This window comes from Artemia franciscana, chromosome 12 (genome assembly GCF_032884065.1).
Source record: "Artemia franciscana chromosome 12, ASM3288406v1, whole genome shotgun sequence".
Classification (NCBI taxonomy): Eukaryota; Metazoa; Arthropoda; class Branchiopoda; order Anostraca; family Artemiidae; genus Artemia; species Artemia franciscana.
In genome coordinates, this window is record NC_088874.1 from 36,018,595 (window position 1) to 36,037,141 (window position 18,547).

Consider the following 18,547-nt stretch of genomic DNA (forward strand, 5'->3'; position numbering starts at 1 on the left):
GGCCAAAAATATTATTTTTTACTTATTTAACGAAAGTTTAAACAAAAACAAAGAAAATAAGTAAAAACTAGAGATAAGTTGTATAATACAGAAAGTGTCAGAAACTCAAAACATTATAACTATTATTGCAAATAAGATATGGCCGTCTGCATAACGTCAAGGACAGAAAAATAATAGAATCTAAGTGATTATAAAAATTGGACCTATTTGTGAAATAAAAGTAAGATATAATGAAATAAATAACTCTACAAGCGTTCACTGTTTTGGAAGGAGATAATCTACCTTAGGTAGGAATCTAGTGTAGTGTACTTATTTTAGTACAATAGTACACTTTAGTACATTTTAGTGCAATAATTTACTCATGTTTGTTATAAAAATAGCGACGAAGACCACACTGCTTTTCCACAGCAAACAAATACAAAGTAGAAACAACAGGGAAAATCTTCTCAAGACAGTGGAAATCAATTCCGTGAATATTCACGGAATTGAATTCCACTGTCTTGAAAAATTTTTCCCTATTGTTTATACTTTGTATTTGTTTGTCATGTTTGTTATATTGTATAATGTGAAAACACAATATTTAAATTCTCTAAGCAATTTGCGTGTTAACAGCTACTAGTTGAGATAAATAGGCATATCAGCTAGTATAGCCAGCAAAGTACGGGATCATTTAGTAGCCCCTCTTCTACCGGTCTAAAACTTGAGATTTTGGTGTTCATTTTTATAGTAATAATAATTTATATATAATTTTATAAGCTGTTCATTTAGTAACCTAAGTAGAAGCTTCCTCTTTAAGCTCGGTATGCTTGATCAGCTGGTCCAAGCCGCTTTCATGTACCCGTATATCATTTATGCTTAAACGTTTAGAATTTTTTTCTTTCAGAAATGTATAATATCTTGTGTTGTCACTACCAGACATAGTTTTTAAATACCTATAAATAGTAATTTTTTTTTGTCATGGGGGAATTGAATGGTGATGACGGATTGGTATTTGGTGGTTTATGTTGTATTGTAGGTAATTGGGTGACTTTGGACTGAACCATACTGTAGATAAGGGTATGTTTCGTCAGTCGGGTATCAAAATGACGTATATCCATAAGTGTAAATTTTCAGAAGAGCAAAAAAAAAAACAGCTCACAACTTTTTTATTTTCCCTCCGATAACCGTGAAACAAAAAGGGATCGATACGTAAAACCAATGTATATCAATCCGTTTTTTTTTTACGGTTATCAGAGGGGAAACAAAAAAGTTGTGAGGTTTTTATTTTGCTCTTCCGAAAGTTACAATTATGAAGATACGTCCTTTTGATACCCTACTGATTTTTTTCCAATGTTTCTTAACCTGCCTGTTTGGACAGCGTTTTGTCAGGCTCTTGGGCAGCTCAAAAGATTCATGTTGCCTGTTTTTATTAAATAAAAATGCTTTAAAAATGAACGAATCAGCTTTCAGAAAATTCTGCTTTCAGACTGTCAATTCAAATTCTATTTTCACTTTGAATTTCGGCTTCAGAAAATTATAGATTGACTCCAAATTGACTAAATCAAAAGATTATGTATCATTATGTTGTTAGAAATGCTGTGAACATTTTCTTCAGTAAATAAAAATATGCTTAAAACACTTGAGTTTTTTTTTTCTTTCAAAAAATCCATAATATCTCTTCTTGCCACTTCCAGACCATGTTTTAAATAGAACCTTGTTAATTATTATTTCTTTTCTATGCCTTGCATCTTAAAAAAACATCCTTGTACAAATAACTGGTGTTTAAAGCAAAAATCACAGCGAAATTGAAATCGGATTGTTTTAGTTTATGAAATGGATGCTTACTCAACCATATATATCTTTGTAAATTTGGAAAAAATGAGAATTCAGTGTATATAATTTTATGCTTAAGATGCTTGAAAGCTTTTTTTTTCTTTCATAAATGCATAATATCTCTTCTTACCATTTCCAGACAATGTTTTAAACAGAAGCTTGTTAATTATATTTATTTGCTCTATATTTTAAAAAAATCGTCCTTGGATAAACGACTTGCACATGCAGCGACAACGAAATCAGATTTTTTGAATTGGTGAAGTGGATACTTACTCAACCATGTATAATCTCTCAACATTTTGAAAAATCTGGAATTCAATGCGATGAAAAATCGTCCTGCAATTGCGTAGTTTTTGGCATTAGCTGGTGCTAAATTGAAAAAAAAATTGGGTTAAAAATCTACAAAAATAAGCCAAAAATATATGGCATCAAACAGCTTAAGGTGTAGTCGTCTTTGGGAATCAATAGATGGGTAATGTCTGAATCTTTTTACGGACGAACAGAATCTGTAAAAGTCTTTGAGCGGATCAGTGTATTATGTTTCTTGATAATTTTTTGCTGTTATTGACAAATATAGTTCATCTTGTCCCTAATTACTGAGGAATTTTTAATCAATCATAAGAAATATTGCTGTTTTCAAGGCGAAAAGACTCAAGATGGGTCCAGGGGCGAAAAACATTTTTATTCTGTGGTATTGGGTACTTTGCCGAGAGCCAAAACTCAAAATGCGTTTTTCGGTATTTCTGCTCTCATTTACCATTTTTGTCATTTAGCATAAAGTTGTATTTCTTTAATCAAAATCTGAGGAGTATTACAACCCTTCTCCGCCAGATTTATATAAAATCTTGAATTTTTATTAATTTAAATGGGGCATTGCCTCTTCAGGGTAAATCTTCCGAGTCAGAATCAGGAAAAAGAAAAGAAAGAAGGAACAAAATCAGGATTCGAAGGTGACAAAATAAATGAAACCAAGAATCCACAACCATTTATGGCGAATTGAATACTGGAGTGGCCTGCAAAAGTAAATAAAGAAGGCCATAAATTTGGGGAGGAGCAGAGGTTCTGGGAGTTCTTTTTTTGCCCTCGATTAAAATGAAACCCTAAATTGAATCGTGAATTGTAAGATTATATTTTTTTCTGAAACATGGCTATCACAAGTGGGCCGAATTCACACTTTTGAGTTGAAAAGCAACCCTTTCCCCTAAAACAACTGTATGTCAATTTTCTAATTTCAAAAGGATTGTAATAAAAGGTTTCAGGAAAAATTACAACTCATAGAATTAAAAGGGAATAAATTAAAAAAAACAACAACATAAAGACTATTTGGTCTTGTTACTAAAATCTAACAAAACACAATTTAGTAAAAAACAAAAAAAAAACAAAAATAATAAATAAAGCTTAACGAGGGGGCTATAGACCCAAGACTTTTCAGGTAATGGTCGATTAAAAGTACCATGGGCGGGTCCAATTGAGTCTGTGCGCTACATGATGTTTAAGGTTTGCGTTCAATTGAAACGTAATTTTGCGACATGCCTAGTGCTGTAAGTTGCATGATAATGTCAATATATTTATATAATTTCACTTATTAATTTCGTACTAATCCATTCACCAAGATATAATTAGAATATAACTCACAATTGCTTAAATTTGAAGTTTTTTAAAAGATAGTAAAAGTTTCCCATGTCTCATGTGATTTCAGTCTAAAAATGACAAATGCAAATTTAAGAAATATAATTCAATAGATGAATCTCACCAATGGAATGATAGCGGAATTACCTCATAAGGAATCAAGGGCGCACCCAGGGTTTTTTCCGGGGGGGGTGGCAAAAAACTTAAGAACACATCAAAATATGCTTATATGTAATTTTTTTTAGGAGTCAGGAAATAATTAGGGGGATTGGCTTAACCCCCCCTGTACCCCAACCCCAGATTCATTTTACACCATGAACTTGCGCATGGATAAACCTTAATTATCAACTGATCTTACTCGGCATATATGATTTTTAAGAAAAATAAATCCATTATAAAAATAAATTTATTTTAATGATAAAGACCTCAAAAACTAACATGAAAATGAGCAATCCATATGAAAAATCCTTTGAGATCACATTTTGAGCTGAACTCGGAATGTGTAACCTGGGGAAGTTGCAATGTTCACTCGCTATTATTTTCGGATGTTACTTTCAAACCACATGTATCAATCTTCAAGTCGTATAATGAGCACTGACGAATTTCAGGATCCTAAAAATAAGGAATATAAAAACAAAATATGTACACAAGTAGAATCCCAGAAGGGCTTTTTTAAATGCATTTTAAAGCTAGCCAACATATAGTAATTTAGAACTAAGAAAAACTGGAAAAAAATTAGATATGAAGAGAGATTTATCTAGTATACCAAATAAAGTGACAAGCACTTGTTTAATGATCATTTTGGAAAGCAACAAAAAAAAAAAATTAAGCGTTTGAAAAAAACGAAAACGGCAATCCATGTTTCATCTCGTAATCGGTACCACAAACTCTGAGTCGAAATGATTATTTTATTTATTTATTTGAAAACCCGTCAATCATACGAAATGAAAAAGACGGAGCACGAACATATAAATATAAGAAAATATATAAGAACATATCAGAGGAGACATAACTAGAAAGAGACTCAACTAATAAAAGGGCAAACAAAATAGCACTAAAATGAATAAAACGAAAAAAGATCTATTGTAAGATCAATTATGCTATTATTGTCTTATAGTCGCCTTCACAGGACCCATCCCGTTTAATAACCTTAAACGAAGAAATGCTACCGTCATTTTTTTTGTAATTTAATCAATATGGTTCCAACCTGACCCCCTATGAAGCACAGGAAACGCTGACCCGACTTGGACTAATCTAAACAGAGGACCAAAAATCGTAACCATGGGCTAAAGACCTAATGCTCTGAGATCTTCCGCTTTTACAATTACACCGAGTTGCACGGATATATTTTGATTTCAAAAAGCTTACCTTGAAGATTTTCTATCGGTCTTTGATATTCTTTTTCTTGCATTTTGTGCGTCTCAAACCATTTTTTTTAAACCCAAAACGATAATATATATAGTAAAAGTGAGAATTTTTTGAAATATCAATTTTTACGGAGCTTTTACTTAGGGTAGAAGAAATTATTCTTGAAAATGATCAGATGCAAACATTTCCCGTCCACTGAAGCTGTTCATTCTTCTTCTCGTCATATGAGCGACCATGGGGGTCCTTTCACCTCTTGCTTCTGTAAAACAGCTATTGTGGTTAGTGTAAGCCAAGAGTGTCAGAGATGATTTAAAAGGTTGCGATGAGACTTAAAATGTAACAATTAGAAAATTAAGAGATTTGAAAAGAAAAGTAAAGAGATTTTGCGATGTTAAGATAATCCTAAAAAGGTTGCGATCTTTTATAATTTGGGCGAGACGACGTCATTTTTAGTTGATTTTTGAATTTCTTAAATTTTGCAAAACTTCGGCTGAAACTGAAAGCCACCTACCGGTTTTTTTTTAATAAATCCATAACGTTTGCTAGGTACCCTAAATTGTATTTGTATCAAATTTGGTCATTTAACACATAATGGAAGATTTGAACATCAATATTCTTAGGCTTGTGCTTTTTCCCCTGAATTTAGCCTTACTACCTCTCTAAAACTCGCTAATGTATGCATTAACGCCATCTATTTTGCCTTGAGCACTAATGCTTGTCGAACTCAGCTACTTAAACCTAGACACACATATTTTTGTTTGTAACGAAATGTGACTTGAGCGTTTATAGCTCAAAATCTCACTGAAGGCATATTGGGTGTATAAATAGGGGTAAATTTTAAGCAATGAGAGTTGCTTTTTGTCACATAATTGGGGCTTACACTCAAGAATTTCTTAGTAATTCCCTCTAGATCGTGTTTTTTTAGGGTCGCTAGCGGCTCATTACTAATTAAATCCCTCTTGTGGTGTCCTGAACTATGCAGTAACATGTGTGGTAAGTCAAGACTTCAATCTTAGTCACCACTATCCAGGGCTTCACTCTTCAAAATTTTTTAAGGCGGGATCCACTCAGTTCCTCTCTCTCGATGGTTAAGGTATGAACACCACGTTCATTGCTATCTCAAAGAAGAAGCGTCTATAAGGACCGATATGAGCTAATTACTAGGAACAACTAATGTCAAGTTCAAGCTACTTGGATAAAATTCTTTAAAATATCAGGGGTAAAAAAAGGCGGTGGACCCATCTTAGGTGTACTCATAGATGAAAATAGGATTCCTTCTGGTTGTTACAAAATCATGAAGTGTTTAAGGAAATACCTAATTTTTGTTAGTGTTTCAACGTTGAACTATGGGAATAAACAAGCAGAAAACAAACAGCCTACTTCTGTGTTGCCTGAGGCCAACACAGATATACAAGCACATCTTCAACCCCATTCTATCCAAAGCTTCACTACTTTCCCCCTCCATAGAAGTTCCAATCTCCGTTACATTTTTCATGGATTGGATTGGTTACAGAGGCAGACGAGGTGGCATGCTGCCACTGGGTTGGGCAAAGAAACTTGTAACAAAGCCAGAATCATAACAGGTCTGCTTTATCTTTTGATCTGAGTTTTGTATCATGTGCACTTATTAGATCTATTATATCGTGTCTATAGGGTTTGGCTAAAGAGAAATGTTACTAGAAACTCTCTGGGTTCAATTTCAAGTCGGCTGCAATTGCCTCTTTATGCTTCCTCATGTCTTCTGAATCAATTTTTCAGGTCATTTCTGAATTTTTAAGCCTGTCATGGTGGTAATCATATTGAATTTAATACATTTATTCTATGCCCTTTTTTCCTTTTCATGGCTTTATTTACTTGTTTTGAACTAAATTTTCGCATTTAACCTTAAAAAGTTTCATCTTAATACACTTATCTGTTCCTGATATTCTGCAAATATCCCCTTTTAACAACATGGATGCACCTAGTGTCATATGCCCATCTCTCTTTAACACTTTAGTGATCAATAACTGAGGTTTTGTTCCTTTCTTTAACTGGAACAAATCCAGACTGACCACTGCCTCTTAGTTTTTACTGCCTTTCGTTTCTTAAAATGCCAATAAACATTTTACTATTATGCCGTTTGGCTGCATCTTCCATATTACCGGCAATTTTATCTTTGGCCTCCATTTAAAAACTTCTTAATTCATACTTAAATGCCTGCTCTATTCCCTTACATTGTCAGATGATCTATCACTCACACATTTCGTATACAAACCGCTCCTTGAGATGATATTTTCTACCAACCTTGATGCCTCTTCGCTAATATTTCTAGTTGTGTTTCGAACTTTCCCCCCAAAACACTTTCTACTGTTTTAACAACTATTATCCTAAAATTATTTCATCTATCTTCTGCCTCCACTGTTCCTGGAATATTTCACTCTCCACTTTTTTCATAGAAAATGGAAAGGAATGGAAAATGGAAGTTAGACCTGAATCCAGTCTTCTTTCCCACTGATCCTTTTCCACTCTTAGAAATTCACAATATCCAAAACTGGTGGCCAACGTGATGTTAGATTTTTCAAAGCAAGGCACTCTATTAGTTGACATTACAAGACAGCGGGAAGTCTCAAAGAAATATTGGTACTTGTATGATATAGCCCCGACGTAATATTTCTTCATCGAAGTAGAGTCTGTTTCTCTGACGCTCACTCCTAATAAAATAGACCCAAGTATGACAAAAATGCAGTAGTTTAGAAGCAAATTTGGGGTATATATTTGCACATTAGGGGGGGGGGGGGTAAGTATAGTAGGTCTCCATCCCTAATGTATTAGGTACAATTATTCTGCACATTCTGAAATAAGAATTGTTTTCTAACTTCACACTGTCCAAATACTTCCCCCCCCCCACTCCAGCCCAAATTATATATTTCCCATCAATTCTGTCGATTCTCTTTGTCTTGTCTCACACCGGATGAAAGAAACTATCTAAATAAATGATTCTATAATGCACCAATGGATGAGCAACTTCAATGGTTGGGGCTATATTATACAAGTACCAAAATATTTTATCAATATTAGTATATCTTTTCTACTTATAATATTCTTTAGTCTATCTTTTTTGATCCGACCAACATGTCAATTTTAGTTAGCTGAATTTTCTATTTTTGTCCCGCAGGAATTTCAAACTTTTCTTCAATACAACATTTACGATAATAGAAGCTCTTTATAAAGCAAAATGAGATAACCTTTGTCATCTTTCTTACAAGGGAAGGACATATTTGTCCCTATATTAAATCTAGATATTGAGTAAGTCCGATCTTCAATGAGCATGGTTAATAAACTTAACAAGAATTCTTCTGCTTCCTTTGACAAAAGGACAGATTGTACAAGCTGGATTCCTTGTATTTTCTTCCCCAATTACTTTTTTCAACTCGGCTAGCTTTGCTGAGACTAAAAAATGATAAATCAAAGAGAAAATACGCAATTGACGAAATGAAAATGATTTAAATAATTTAATAATTAAATTAAAGAAATAATGATTTTATTTAAATTTAATTCATTTAAATAATATATAATAATTTGGTAAGGAAATTAAATAATTTTAATAATGACTGCTCTTAGCTATTTATGTAAGTGTTTTATTTTTTAATTTAAAAATAAAATTGAACCACAATGACCCTTTATACAATTGGCAACACAAGGATGCAATGTCATTTGATACTAATAACTTTTAGGAGAGGGAACATCGATTATGCAGATTAAATATTTTAGCATGCTTCTAAATATTTCAAATTCTCATCCTCGAGGCTACCAACGTCATAGGTTTCCGAAAGGTAGTTATTCATCCTAAATTACAGCTTTAGATCTAGACACTACTAGATGGGGATATTTTTTTTTAACATCATTAACAACACTCCTATATACCCAAATATGTTGTATTGATCCTGCCAATCTTCGATTTAAATAGTATAATTAATAAGGATGGCTGTGTTCCTATGACGTACGTGCCATATTAACTTTACTTCTTTCTTTATCCTACACCAAATTTAGGTAGGCCAGGATACCTACCATCTCAATTTCAACCAACCTTGCCATTAAATTCCCTTAATAAAAATGTTGTATTTTTACCTGGAACCCTGTCTATTTGTTCCAATAGCTGCAACGTTGCTGGAGGTTCAGCATCAATCTATGTGACCTCAGCCTGCTTTTGTATGCTGAGGACCTGCTGATGTTAAGCAGCAACCTAACTTCTCTACAAGAAAATATTGGCCACCTGATAACTGGTTACAAAAGTATCGGTCTAAGGGTCAACGCACTAAAGACGGAGTTTGTGGAATTTTGTCCCTCAGCAAGCAAGCAGCAAAGCAGTGGCCCTACATATGCGACGCTTGAACAAATGAAATTTTTCCCGGGAAATACCATCAAGTTCATGGGATAGATAACTTCGAAGACCACACTGCCTTTCCATGACGAAAGTATAACAGTTCGAAATAGGGATGAAACCTTTTAATCGACAGTGAACAGATATAAAATTTTCTAACTGGATATTCCGAACACATATACAGTGTTCATCATCGGCAGTATGATGCTGATTATGAACACTGTATATGTGTTCGAAATATCCAGTTAAAATTTTTTATATCTGTTCACTGTCGATTAAAAGGTTTCATCCCTGTTTTGAACTGTTATACTTTCGTCAAGTTCTTGGGAATAACGCACGGTCAATGTCGGAAGTTCTTTGTTTACTAATAATCGAGAAAATTACCAGGAGTATTCGTTCAAGTTACGGGAAGCTTCACTCTCTGAAATTTAGCTTAAACAGGAAGATTCTTGCAAAGCTTTACCCAGCAGCTGCTCTCCCTCACCTGCTTTTTGTATCTCCCTCTGGGACTATTTCACGCGAACTGACAGAATAAAACTCGATCTGCTTACTGCAAATACCTCAAGTTGTTGCTTCGATACCCGCTCTACGGGAGAAACACTTTTTTTCTAAGATCTCAAAATATGGGGGACCCAATTGTCGTTGTGCCGTCTACTGAAACAAGTGCAGAAAAAAAGGCGTTGGAAACATTGTTCGAGTTTTTCCTCTACACCTGATCTACGAGTGCGAAGGAAGAAGTTATTACTTAAATTTGTTCTTTGATGCTGGGTGTTCTTGTTTTTTTTTTTTTTTTTTTTGCTTTTCTTCTTTTGCATTTCTCCGCTTTTCTATCTTTTTTGTATGAGCGGGCAAAAATAAAATTATTATTATTATTGTATGCTACTATGAGGGACGACCCTAATAATGATTTATAGGCGCAAAATTAAAATAGTTACAACAAGGCTTTTCAAACAAGCTAAAAATGTTACGTTTTTTAATATTTTTTAAAACAAAAACTTCATGAGATGAGTAATACTTTTGAAGACCTCGCTGGGTCATAGCTGAGATAAATGATAAATGATACTGTTTAAAGTCTTTCACGATATTAAGGCATACGGCAGGGCCGTATCGAAGGGGGGGGGGGGGGGGGTAGAAAATAATTTTTTCAGAAGAGGGGGGAAGTATATTTTTTGTTACGCATCAAAAATTATGTTTATATTCATTTTTGTTCCTTTTTTTACGAATCGGACAAACATTTCGGGGGAGGGGTCAAACCCTCTAACCTTGCACTGATACCTTGTGTGATACTTTGCAATTTTGGTCTTAAAAAGAGCAGCTTGAGTTCTATTGATATAGTATATTCAACAGTATATTCTCCGAACAAGGAGGCTTCCAAAAAATGGGCAAAATTTTGAATATATTCTTTTTCACCAGACTATGCAAAATCTGGTCGCTAAAGAAAAATTCAACTGCACTCATAACCTACCTTAATGCTTATATGCTCTAAGCCCCGTAAACTTCCTGTACCTAAATGATCAGAGTGCCAGCAGTTCTTCTATTTTTATGAAGGGAACTTGATTTATCTTTTCCACTTATCAATTTAGGCAAGCTATAGTGATTACAGTGGTCAAATATGGTTCTAAAGCAAGGATGGTCCAAAAAGTGAAGGAAGATTTGCTAGATGTTTTCCACATCAATTTTCTACGAACTGTTCTGGGTACCCAGCTGACTGACCCTATTTCAAGCAGGTGGCTGTACGAAAATTGTGGTTCCATCCCGCTTTCTATGGCTATGATAAAGCGGCTTGGGCAAATTCTGCAGATGGAGGATGACAGATTGCCAAAGATTGTCCTTTTTCAACCAATCGTCTCGGAATAAAGGGAAAGCATATCACCCACGGTTCGAGCGGGAGGATGTTGTAAAGAAACATTTAAGGGAAGTGGGAACTTCCTGGGAAATATAAAGAGTGAGCCTTTGAATAAATTGGGATGGAGGCGCAGGGTGCATAGCTATGCTGGCCTCAGGCGGCTTGATGCTCCGGTGAGTTTTTAGTAGTAATTGTACAATAAAAAGAGTAGAGAATAAACAAAATCAATTATATACCTGTGAATTGTTTATTATTGAACGAATCTTTTCGAAGTCCTTTGCCCTTTTCACCAAGATGATTAAAAAACCACCTCCGCCTGCTCCAGCTAAACAGGCACCATAAGTATGAGGCTGAATGAGGTTCAATAACCTTGAAACGTGAGGAGGCTCAGCATCTTTGGCCAAAATCTTCTTTAAGTACCAATAACGTGACAAACATTGACCCAGTAACGTCATATCTTCTGTTGAAACAGCATTTTAGAAAAAAAGAATGAATTAGCAAACTCCTTCGGGCAGTCTTAGGCAAGCGCAGTCAAAATATGAGGCGGGGGAGGGTCAAAATTCTTTGGATGTGCAGCTCACAATGGAATTCTGAAATTTGCCGGTATGTCAGTTTTGCTGGTTTGGGACTCACTGTCTCCTGATATGACCTTTCCTTTGTTCGTCACATAAACTGTTTCTTTTTTTTTAAATATGTGTCTTTGGCAATTTTAGCAATGCCCCTACCCAATATTTTTTTTCCCGAAGTGTCAACATGGAAGATTAGTTAATTAATGCTTAATATGTGTATATGGACAATTTGTACCTTTCCTGGCTCTTTATTCAGGGACTATTTAGATAATAGTCCTGAAAGACTAAACGTTAATCATTAAAAAAAATCAAGTCAGTATGACCCTCCTAGATTAAATATTTCATAAATCCTGTTTTGTTTTTTGTGTTATTTAAGTTTGTTGATTACTTATATGAGGCTAATATTTTAATAAAACCTTCAAAAATATTAATATATCTAATTGAATACTAAAAAAAGGTCAACATTTTAATTATTGTCTAAAATAATCCGAAGACCGTCCCACATAAAACCAATGTCCGATACATTAGCATACATAGTGTCTGATTTTCAACGAAGTTACCAAATAAGGGTCTAGAGTCACCCATTTCAATAATGGTACAAGAACTGAAATTCTGCCCCTTATCCAGTGAATCTGCCAACAGGGACAAGGGCCCCAAATTGTACAAAAAGCCCATCTTAGAACAAACGGACTTGTAGATAAATTGTAGCATAAACATAAGCATACCATACCATGTTAAAGTCAAAACAATGCACAAAACCCTAGCCCCATGATCCCCTTCTCAACTTTTTAAATATGGAATTTTACTTTCTAAATATGGACAACTCTCTAAATATGGACTTAGGCTAGCCTTAGCCTAAGTGCTAGCCCCATGATCGCATTTTCTAACTTTCTAAATATGGACGCGTTGCACTTTTCATAGATCATTTAGGGAAGGGTTTTGAGTGATTAAATGACTGTACCAAGTTAAAACATGGTAAGTATGAGCATTACATATGATGTCTGATTTCCAACAAATTTGTTGTTTCTGCGTTTGGGGTTTTTAATTAAAAGATTAGGGATAAAATTGCAATTTTAGCCCTTTAGGGCTAAAAATAAAAACATACACAAAAATGTACGCATGTCTTAGGATTTTCAAAAAAATTGCTGTATCTGCGTTTGAGGTATTTAATTACAAGAATAGAGCTAAAATTGTAATTTAGCCGTATATATTTAAAATTATAATTTAGCCGTATAGAAGCCGTATGAGCCAACACCACTTTTACGTTCTCCCTTGGTCATAACAATAAAAGTCAAATGAATTTTGAATTCGAATTTGAATTCAAATGAATTTTCCCATGGTCATAACAATAAAGGTCGAATGAATTTTCAACTTTAATCAACACTGTGTTCAGTGTTATAAAATGACATCAATTTTTTTTTATTAAACTTAGATTTTCCCCCTTTCCACATGGATGGGTTACAAGATGGGATTTATTGCAAAAAGCCTGCGGGCCATAGCAACACAGAATACAATCTACAGACAAAGCTCAGGAACAAAATACAGCTTTAGATAGTATAAATTAAAAAAAGAAAGAAAAAAACAACAAAAAAAAGAAAAAAGAAGAAACACACCAAGGTTCAACATTTTAAACCGACAAAAACCAATCATAATAAAATTCAATTCCTAAAAACCATAACAAGCCATCCCCTCAAACACAATTCCCTATGTTTAATCCCTAAATAAAGAAACTTACACAACTGTTTAATAGCACCTGTGTTCCTCTCAGTCATCTGCTGAATTAACTAACATTCACTCTCAAACACTCGTCCAAAACATTCATTCCAAAACTTAGACAGCTCTTCATACTCGGATACAAAATGAAATAAATTCTCATTCACACATCGACACATAGGGCATAAATAGGGGTCAGCCGCCAGCCTAAACTTTCCCAAAAATTTCATCTTCTCACCTAAATCCAAACTATCCCCTCTTACTAAAAGCAAATTCTTCAAGTCCTCTTTATTCAACCCAAATTTAAAGCAAACCTCCTCCAACCAACACTCTTTAGCCAGAGAGTGAAACCTCAGACATAAATTGGTCCTTATGGGCTTGCCACTCTTGGATTTCTTGGTCATTTAGGGTTCGTAGGTCTTCCTTCAATACTGGCACGCTTTCACTCACTTGGCCTATTCCTTCATTACATATTTCCGAAAGGCCACAAAGATCCAGTATTTTCTTGACCTGATTTGGCCACGAATCACGTCTACCGTCCTTTAAGCTCTCCAAATAAGCTGAGTTAAGGAGCCGAACTCTATGTAGCCTAATTATTTTCTCCCAAAATTTCACCATTCTAACCAATCTAACACTCCTTAAAGTGAAAAGTCCCAATTCTACTTTCAGTTCCACTGAGCTAAATGAATCCTCTAAGCCTAAATTTCTCTTAAAATTTCTTAGCTGAACTACTTCTAACTTTAACAAAACCAAAAACCTCAGAACCTCAATGTAGACTAGAAGCTAGTTTTCTTAGGAAGACTCTTTTCTGGATCCTCATGTACGCTAGCTGACTTAAATTATTTCTCAAAAGCATATTTATTAGCCCATTACCCCTTAAATTACAATCTCCTACATGCAGAGACATCCCCCTTAGTGAACTAAACTTAACACCCAAATAAAAAAAAATTCTTCTTTAACCTCTAACATCATTCCTCCAAAATTAAAATCAACCTCGGAATCAACATCCCCTTTGCTCCTAAATACTAATACTACTGACTTCTTAGCGTTCAACTCTAAATACTTCTTTTCTTTTATTACATCTAATTGCTTCTGAAGATTATCTCAACTATCTGCCACTAGAGCTATGTCATCAGCGAATAACATGTATGATAGCCTAAAGTAATCCAAAGATACATAAGGGGCTACAATACTTTTCATAGAACAATCTAAACAATTTATAAACAAGCTTAGAAGATAAAGTACATCCTTGTTTCACACCCACATGAGACGTAACCAGCCTAGAAAATTTTCCCATAACCTTCACAGCAAACTTCACCCTCCGACCAATATCTGCTATTATCGGTACAAAACAAGACGGCAAGGCTACCCTAACAGACCTTCAACTAACAACCTCCTATTTACCAAGTCAAAAACATTTTTCAGGTCTTAAAATGCTAAGAATAACCGACCATTTTTCCCTCTAGCATATTTCCTTCTCAGTATATCCAAAGTAAAAATATGGTAAACAGTGCTGAATGTCGATCTGAATCCCGCTTTCACCGGGCTAAGTATTTCCTCCTTATCTAACCAATCTCTTACCCTAAATTCCAGAACCTTACAAAACAATTTATTTACTACATTTCTCATAAAGATGGACCTAAAGTTTTTATGTAATTTCCTTTTACCTTTCTTAAAAAGAAGCACTTCTACCGAAGTGTCCCATGAACGAGGCCAACAAGCTTTCTTAGCTGCAAACGAGAAAATTACGGCCAACATGGGTATTAAAGTTGTCCTTCTTAACCTCAGGGCCTTTGTAGATATACTATCTGTTCCTGGACACGAATTATCATTCGTTTTTTTTCAACTGATTCCAAATTTCTTGTTGAGATGCAGGGCTAATTAAATCGTAATCATTCTGTATTAAGGATATGTTACCGTCCCTAGACCTAACTCTCTATTCTCTGAACCATTCGACTAATTCGCCCTGACATATTCTGACTCCCTATCTTCAAAATAATCTCGTCACGTTTCAACTGGCAGGACATTTTTTCTTATTCCCGGGCCCTGGATTGAACATTTAACTACCGACCAAGATTCTCATGTTGTTCACGCCATAAGCTCTCTTAACGAAATATATGTTACGTTAAAGAAAAACAGTTTCAAATGCTGTCATATAAAAATATTTCACTAAAACAACAAATTTCATATAATAATAATTAATTTCTGACACAGGGACTCTCTCTCTCCCTCTCAAATTTCCCCAGATGTCTCGGCTCTTCTTTGTAGAAAAAATTCATACACAGGTGTCTGATGTGAAGCCCTATATAACAAAATCAGCGAATCATACTGTTTGTAGCAACGAGCTGTAGTAAGGAGTGATCCGGCTCAATAGCAAACGAAACTCCAAAAAACAAAATTTTGATACCAATATATACATCAAAAGAATCGAATTTTTATGTTAATTTTAAATATATAAGTTTTATCAAGTTTAATCTTACCCATCAAAAGTTACGAGCCTGATAAAATTTGCAATATTTTCGAAAAAGGGGAAAACACCCGCTAAAAGTCATAGAATGTAAATAAAAATAACATCATCAGATTTACCGTATCAGAGGACCCCCTACTGTCGAGGTTTCAAGCTTCTATCTTAAAAAATGTGGAATTTTGTATTTTTTTTTGCCTGAAGAAAGATCACGGATGCGTGTTTATTTGTTTTTTTCCCAGGGGTAATCCTATCGATCTAGTGGTCCAAGACTGTTGTGAGAGGGCTCATTCTAACGTAGATTAAAAGTTCCAGTGCAATTTTAAGTGACAAAAATAGAGGGCAACGAGGCCCCCTCCCACGCTCATTGTTTTACCGGATCAAAATTTTGAGATAACCATTTTGTTCAGCATAGTCAAAAAATCTAATAATTATGTCCTTCAGGACGACTTAATCCCTTACAGTCCCTGGGGGAAGGGCTGCAAGTTATGAACTTTGCCTATTGTTTACATATAGTATTGGTTATTGGGCGTTTTCATGGAGGACTTTTTCTGGTGGTGGGGGGGGGGGAGCCGAAGGGGGGAGGTTACGTGAAAGGATCTTTTCATGGAGGTAGAGAATTTCCATGAATTTTCCAGCATTATTTAAAAAAATGCAAAATTAAATAAAAAACAAGTTTTTTTCAACTGAAAGTAAGGAGCAACATTTAGACTTAAAACGAATAGAAACTATCACGTATATGAGGGGGTTCGACCCCTCCTCAATACCTCGCTCTTTACTCTAAAGTAGTTTTAGTAATTCCATAAAAGCTATTTATTCTAATTAAACGACCTTTGTGATTCAGGGGTCATTCTTAAAGAGCTGGAACAAAATTTGAACTTTAGAGGAAAGAGCAAGGTATTGACGAGGGGGCGAACTCCCTCATATAGGTAATAAAAAATGCGAATTTAGGTGTTCATTACGTAAGTTAATTTGTAAGTTACGAGTATATATATATATATATATATATATATATATATATATATATATATATATATATATATATATATATATATATATATATATATATATATATATCTACTAATAAAAAGTTTCGTAAATAAAAATAAAAGTTCTAGTGACCTTTTTAAGTTAAGTAACCAAAAAAATTGGAAGGCAACTAGGTCCCCTCCACCGCCCTCTTTTCTTAAAATCGTCCGATCAAAACTTTCAGATAGCCATTTAGCCACAAAAAGCAAAAGTAATATACCGATTTCGTTTTAATTATTCATGTACAGTGAACCAAAATCAAACGCTGCAGTAATTCGAAAACGTTGCGAAATTAAAAAAAAAACAAGTGAAAAAAACAAAAAACCAAGTGAAAGTAAGAAGCAACATTAAAACTTTAAACAAACAGAAATTATTCCGTATATGAAAGGGGCTATCCCCTCCTCAACGCCCCGCTCTTTACGCTGACTCTTTCTCACAACACTACTTTTTAAAACAATAACAACTTTAGCGTAAAGAGCGGGGCGTTGAGAAGGGACCGCCCCTTTCATATACGGAATAATTTCTGTTCGTTTAAGTTTTAATGTCACTCCTTACTTTCAGTTAAAAAATACTTGGTTTTTTTAATGTAATTAACACAAAAGACGAAACAGAAAAAAGTACATAAAAGGAAACCTTCTCAGTGACAAAAAAAAGTTTTTTGCATGCTGACAAGTGGTCTGCGCAGATCAGGTACCGATCTACTGATTCTCTGCCTTCGGCCGGGAGTGCAATAAGCGGTTGGGGGCAAATCCTCAGACACTTCAAGTGTTTTCTCCCTTAGATTTCTCCAGGCACCCATTTAGACCTGATTCAACTCTGGCTGAGCTTACAGATTCACAACTTTGATCCCCAATGAGAAACCAAATAACCAGCAACACTACAACTTGAACCCCAGATCGCAAGATTTCAAGTCTAGCACGCTAACCACTCGACTAAGACTGCTCAGCAAAACTAAAGATAATAAAACCAAATAAACATTAAAACAAACGCGCAAGTGTATGAAAAGAACCTAATCAAGGAAGTTTTGTTCTGAATGGGACAACCTACCAGTTTGCAGGGCTCGTACGCACTCGACAGAACCTAAACGAAGCTCTTCCAAAGCGCTGGTAACTTCCGGTTCTCCATTCTGCCAATTTTGTAGAACTGTTTCAAGAAGGTTTTTTGCCAGTCGCGTTTTCCCTGTGTAAATAAGCTTCAAATTTTCATTCAAAAGGCTGATATTTGAATCAATTTTTTCGTAAGTGATTCTAAAAGATGAGCCTAGAAGTGAAAATTGCTTAATCAGATAACCTCAATAGCTCGAAATTCATTAAGTTTCATTAAAAGGGTGTTCTTTCTGGTGGTGCCTATGTGCATTAGCACCCCCCCCCCAGCCACACCAAAAATTCTGTCTATAGAAATATACAGAGTTGCGTAACTTACAGTCTTTCCTTAGTGACTAAGGAGAGTAATATCATCTCCAGAGGCCTAGTTACTTGACCCTTTAACTATGTTGAATCACACGGCCGTCTTTCTATTTTGATTGGATGCATTTGGGGAAAAAGTTGGAGGGCTAGTTGCCCTCCAAACGTTATGGTCACTTATAGAAAAGGTAGAGAAAGGGTTTAGAAAGGTATAGAAAGGGTAGTAGATTTTTTTCCGTTCAACTCTTCCAATCTTTTAGGATCATGGTTCAATACAATCACCCCGGAAAAAAAAAATAAAATAAACTTCTGAAACTAATAAACTTTCTTCTGCCAAAACTTACAAAATTCCGT

The 18,547-nt window shown here is 34.8% G+C and overlaps 1 protein-coding gene across 1 annotated transcript in view; it reads right to left on the reverse strand.

Annotated features, from left to right (window-relative positions):
* Positions 1-3,829: 3,829 nt before the first annotated feature.
* LOC136034059 (L-fucose kinase-like) overlaps positions 3,830-18,547 on the reverse strand; it is a 43,855-nt gene continuing 29,137 nt past the window's right edge. Inside the window, exons 5-7 of the mRNA XM_065715175.1 lie at positions 17,838-18,050; positions 11,252-11,475; positions 3,830-4,053 (exon numbers count right to left, since the gene is read on the reverse strand). Of these exons, the coding sequence (XP_065571247.1) occupies positions 3,967-4,053; positions 11,252-11,475; positions 17,838-18,050 (524 nt within the window). The 3' untranslated portion in view covers positions 3,830-3,966. The remainder of the gene's footprint in view (positions 4,054-11,251; positions 11,476-17,837; positions 18,051-18,547) is intronic.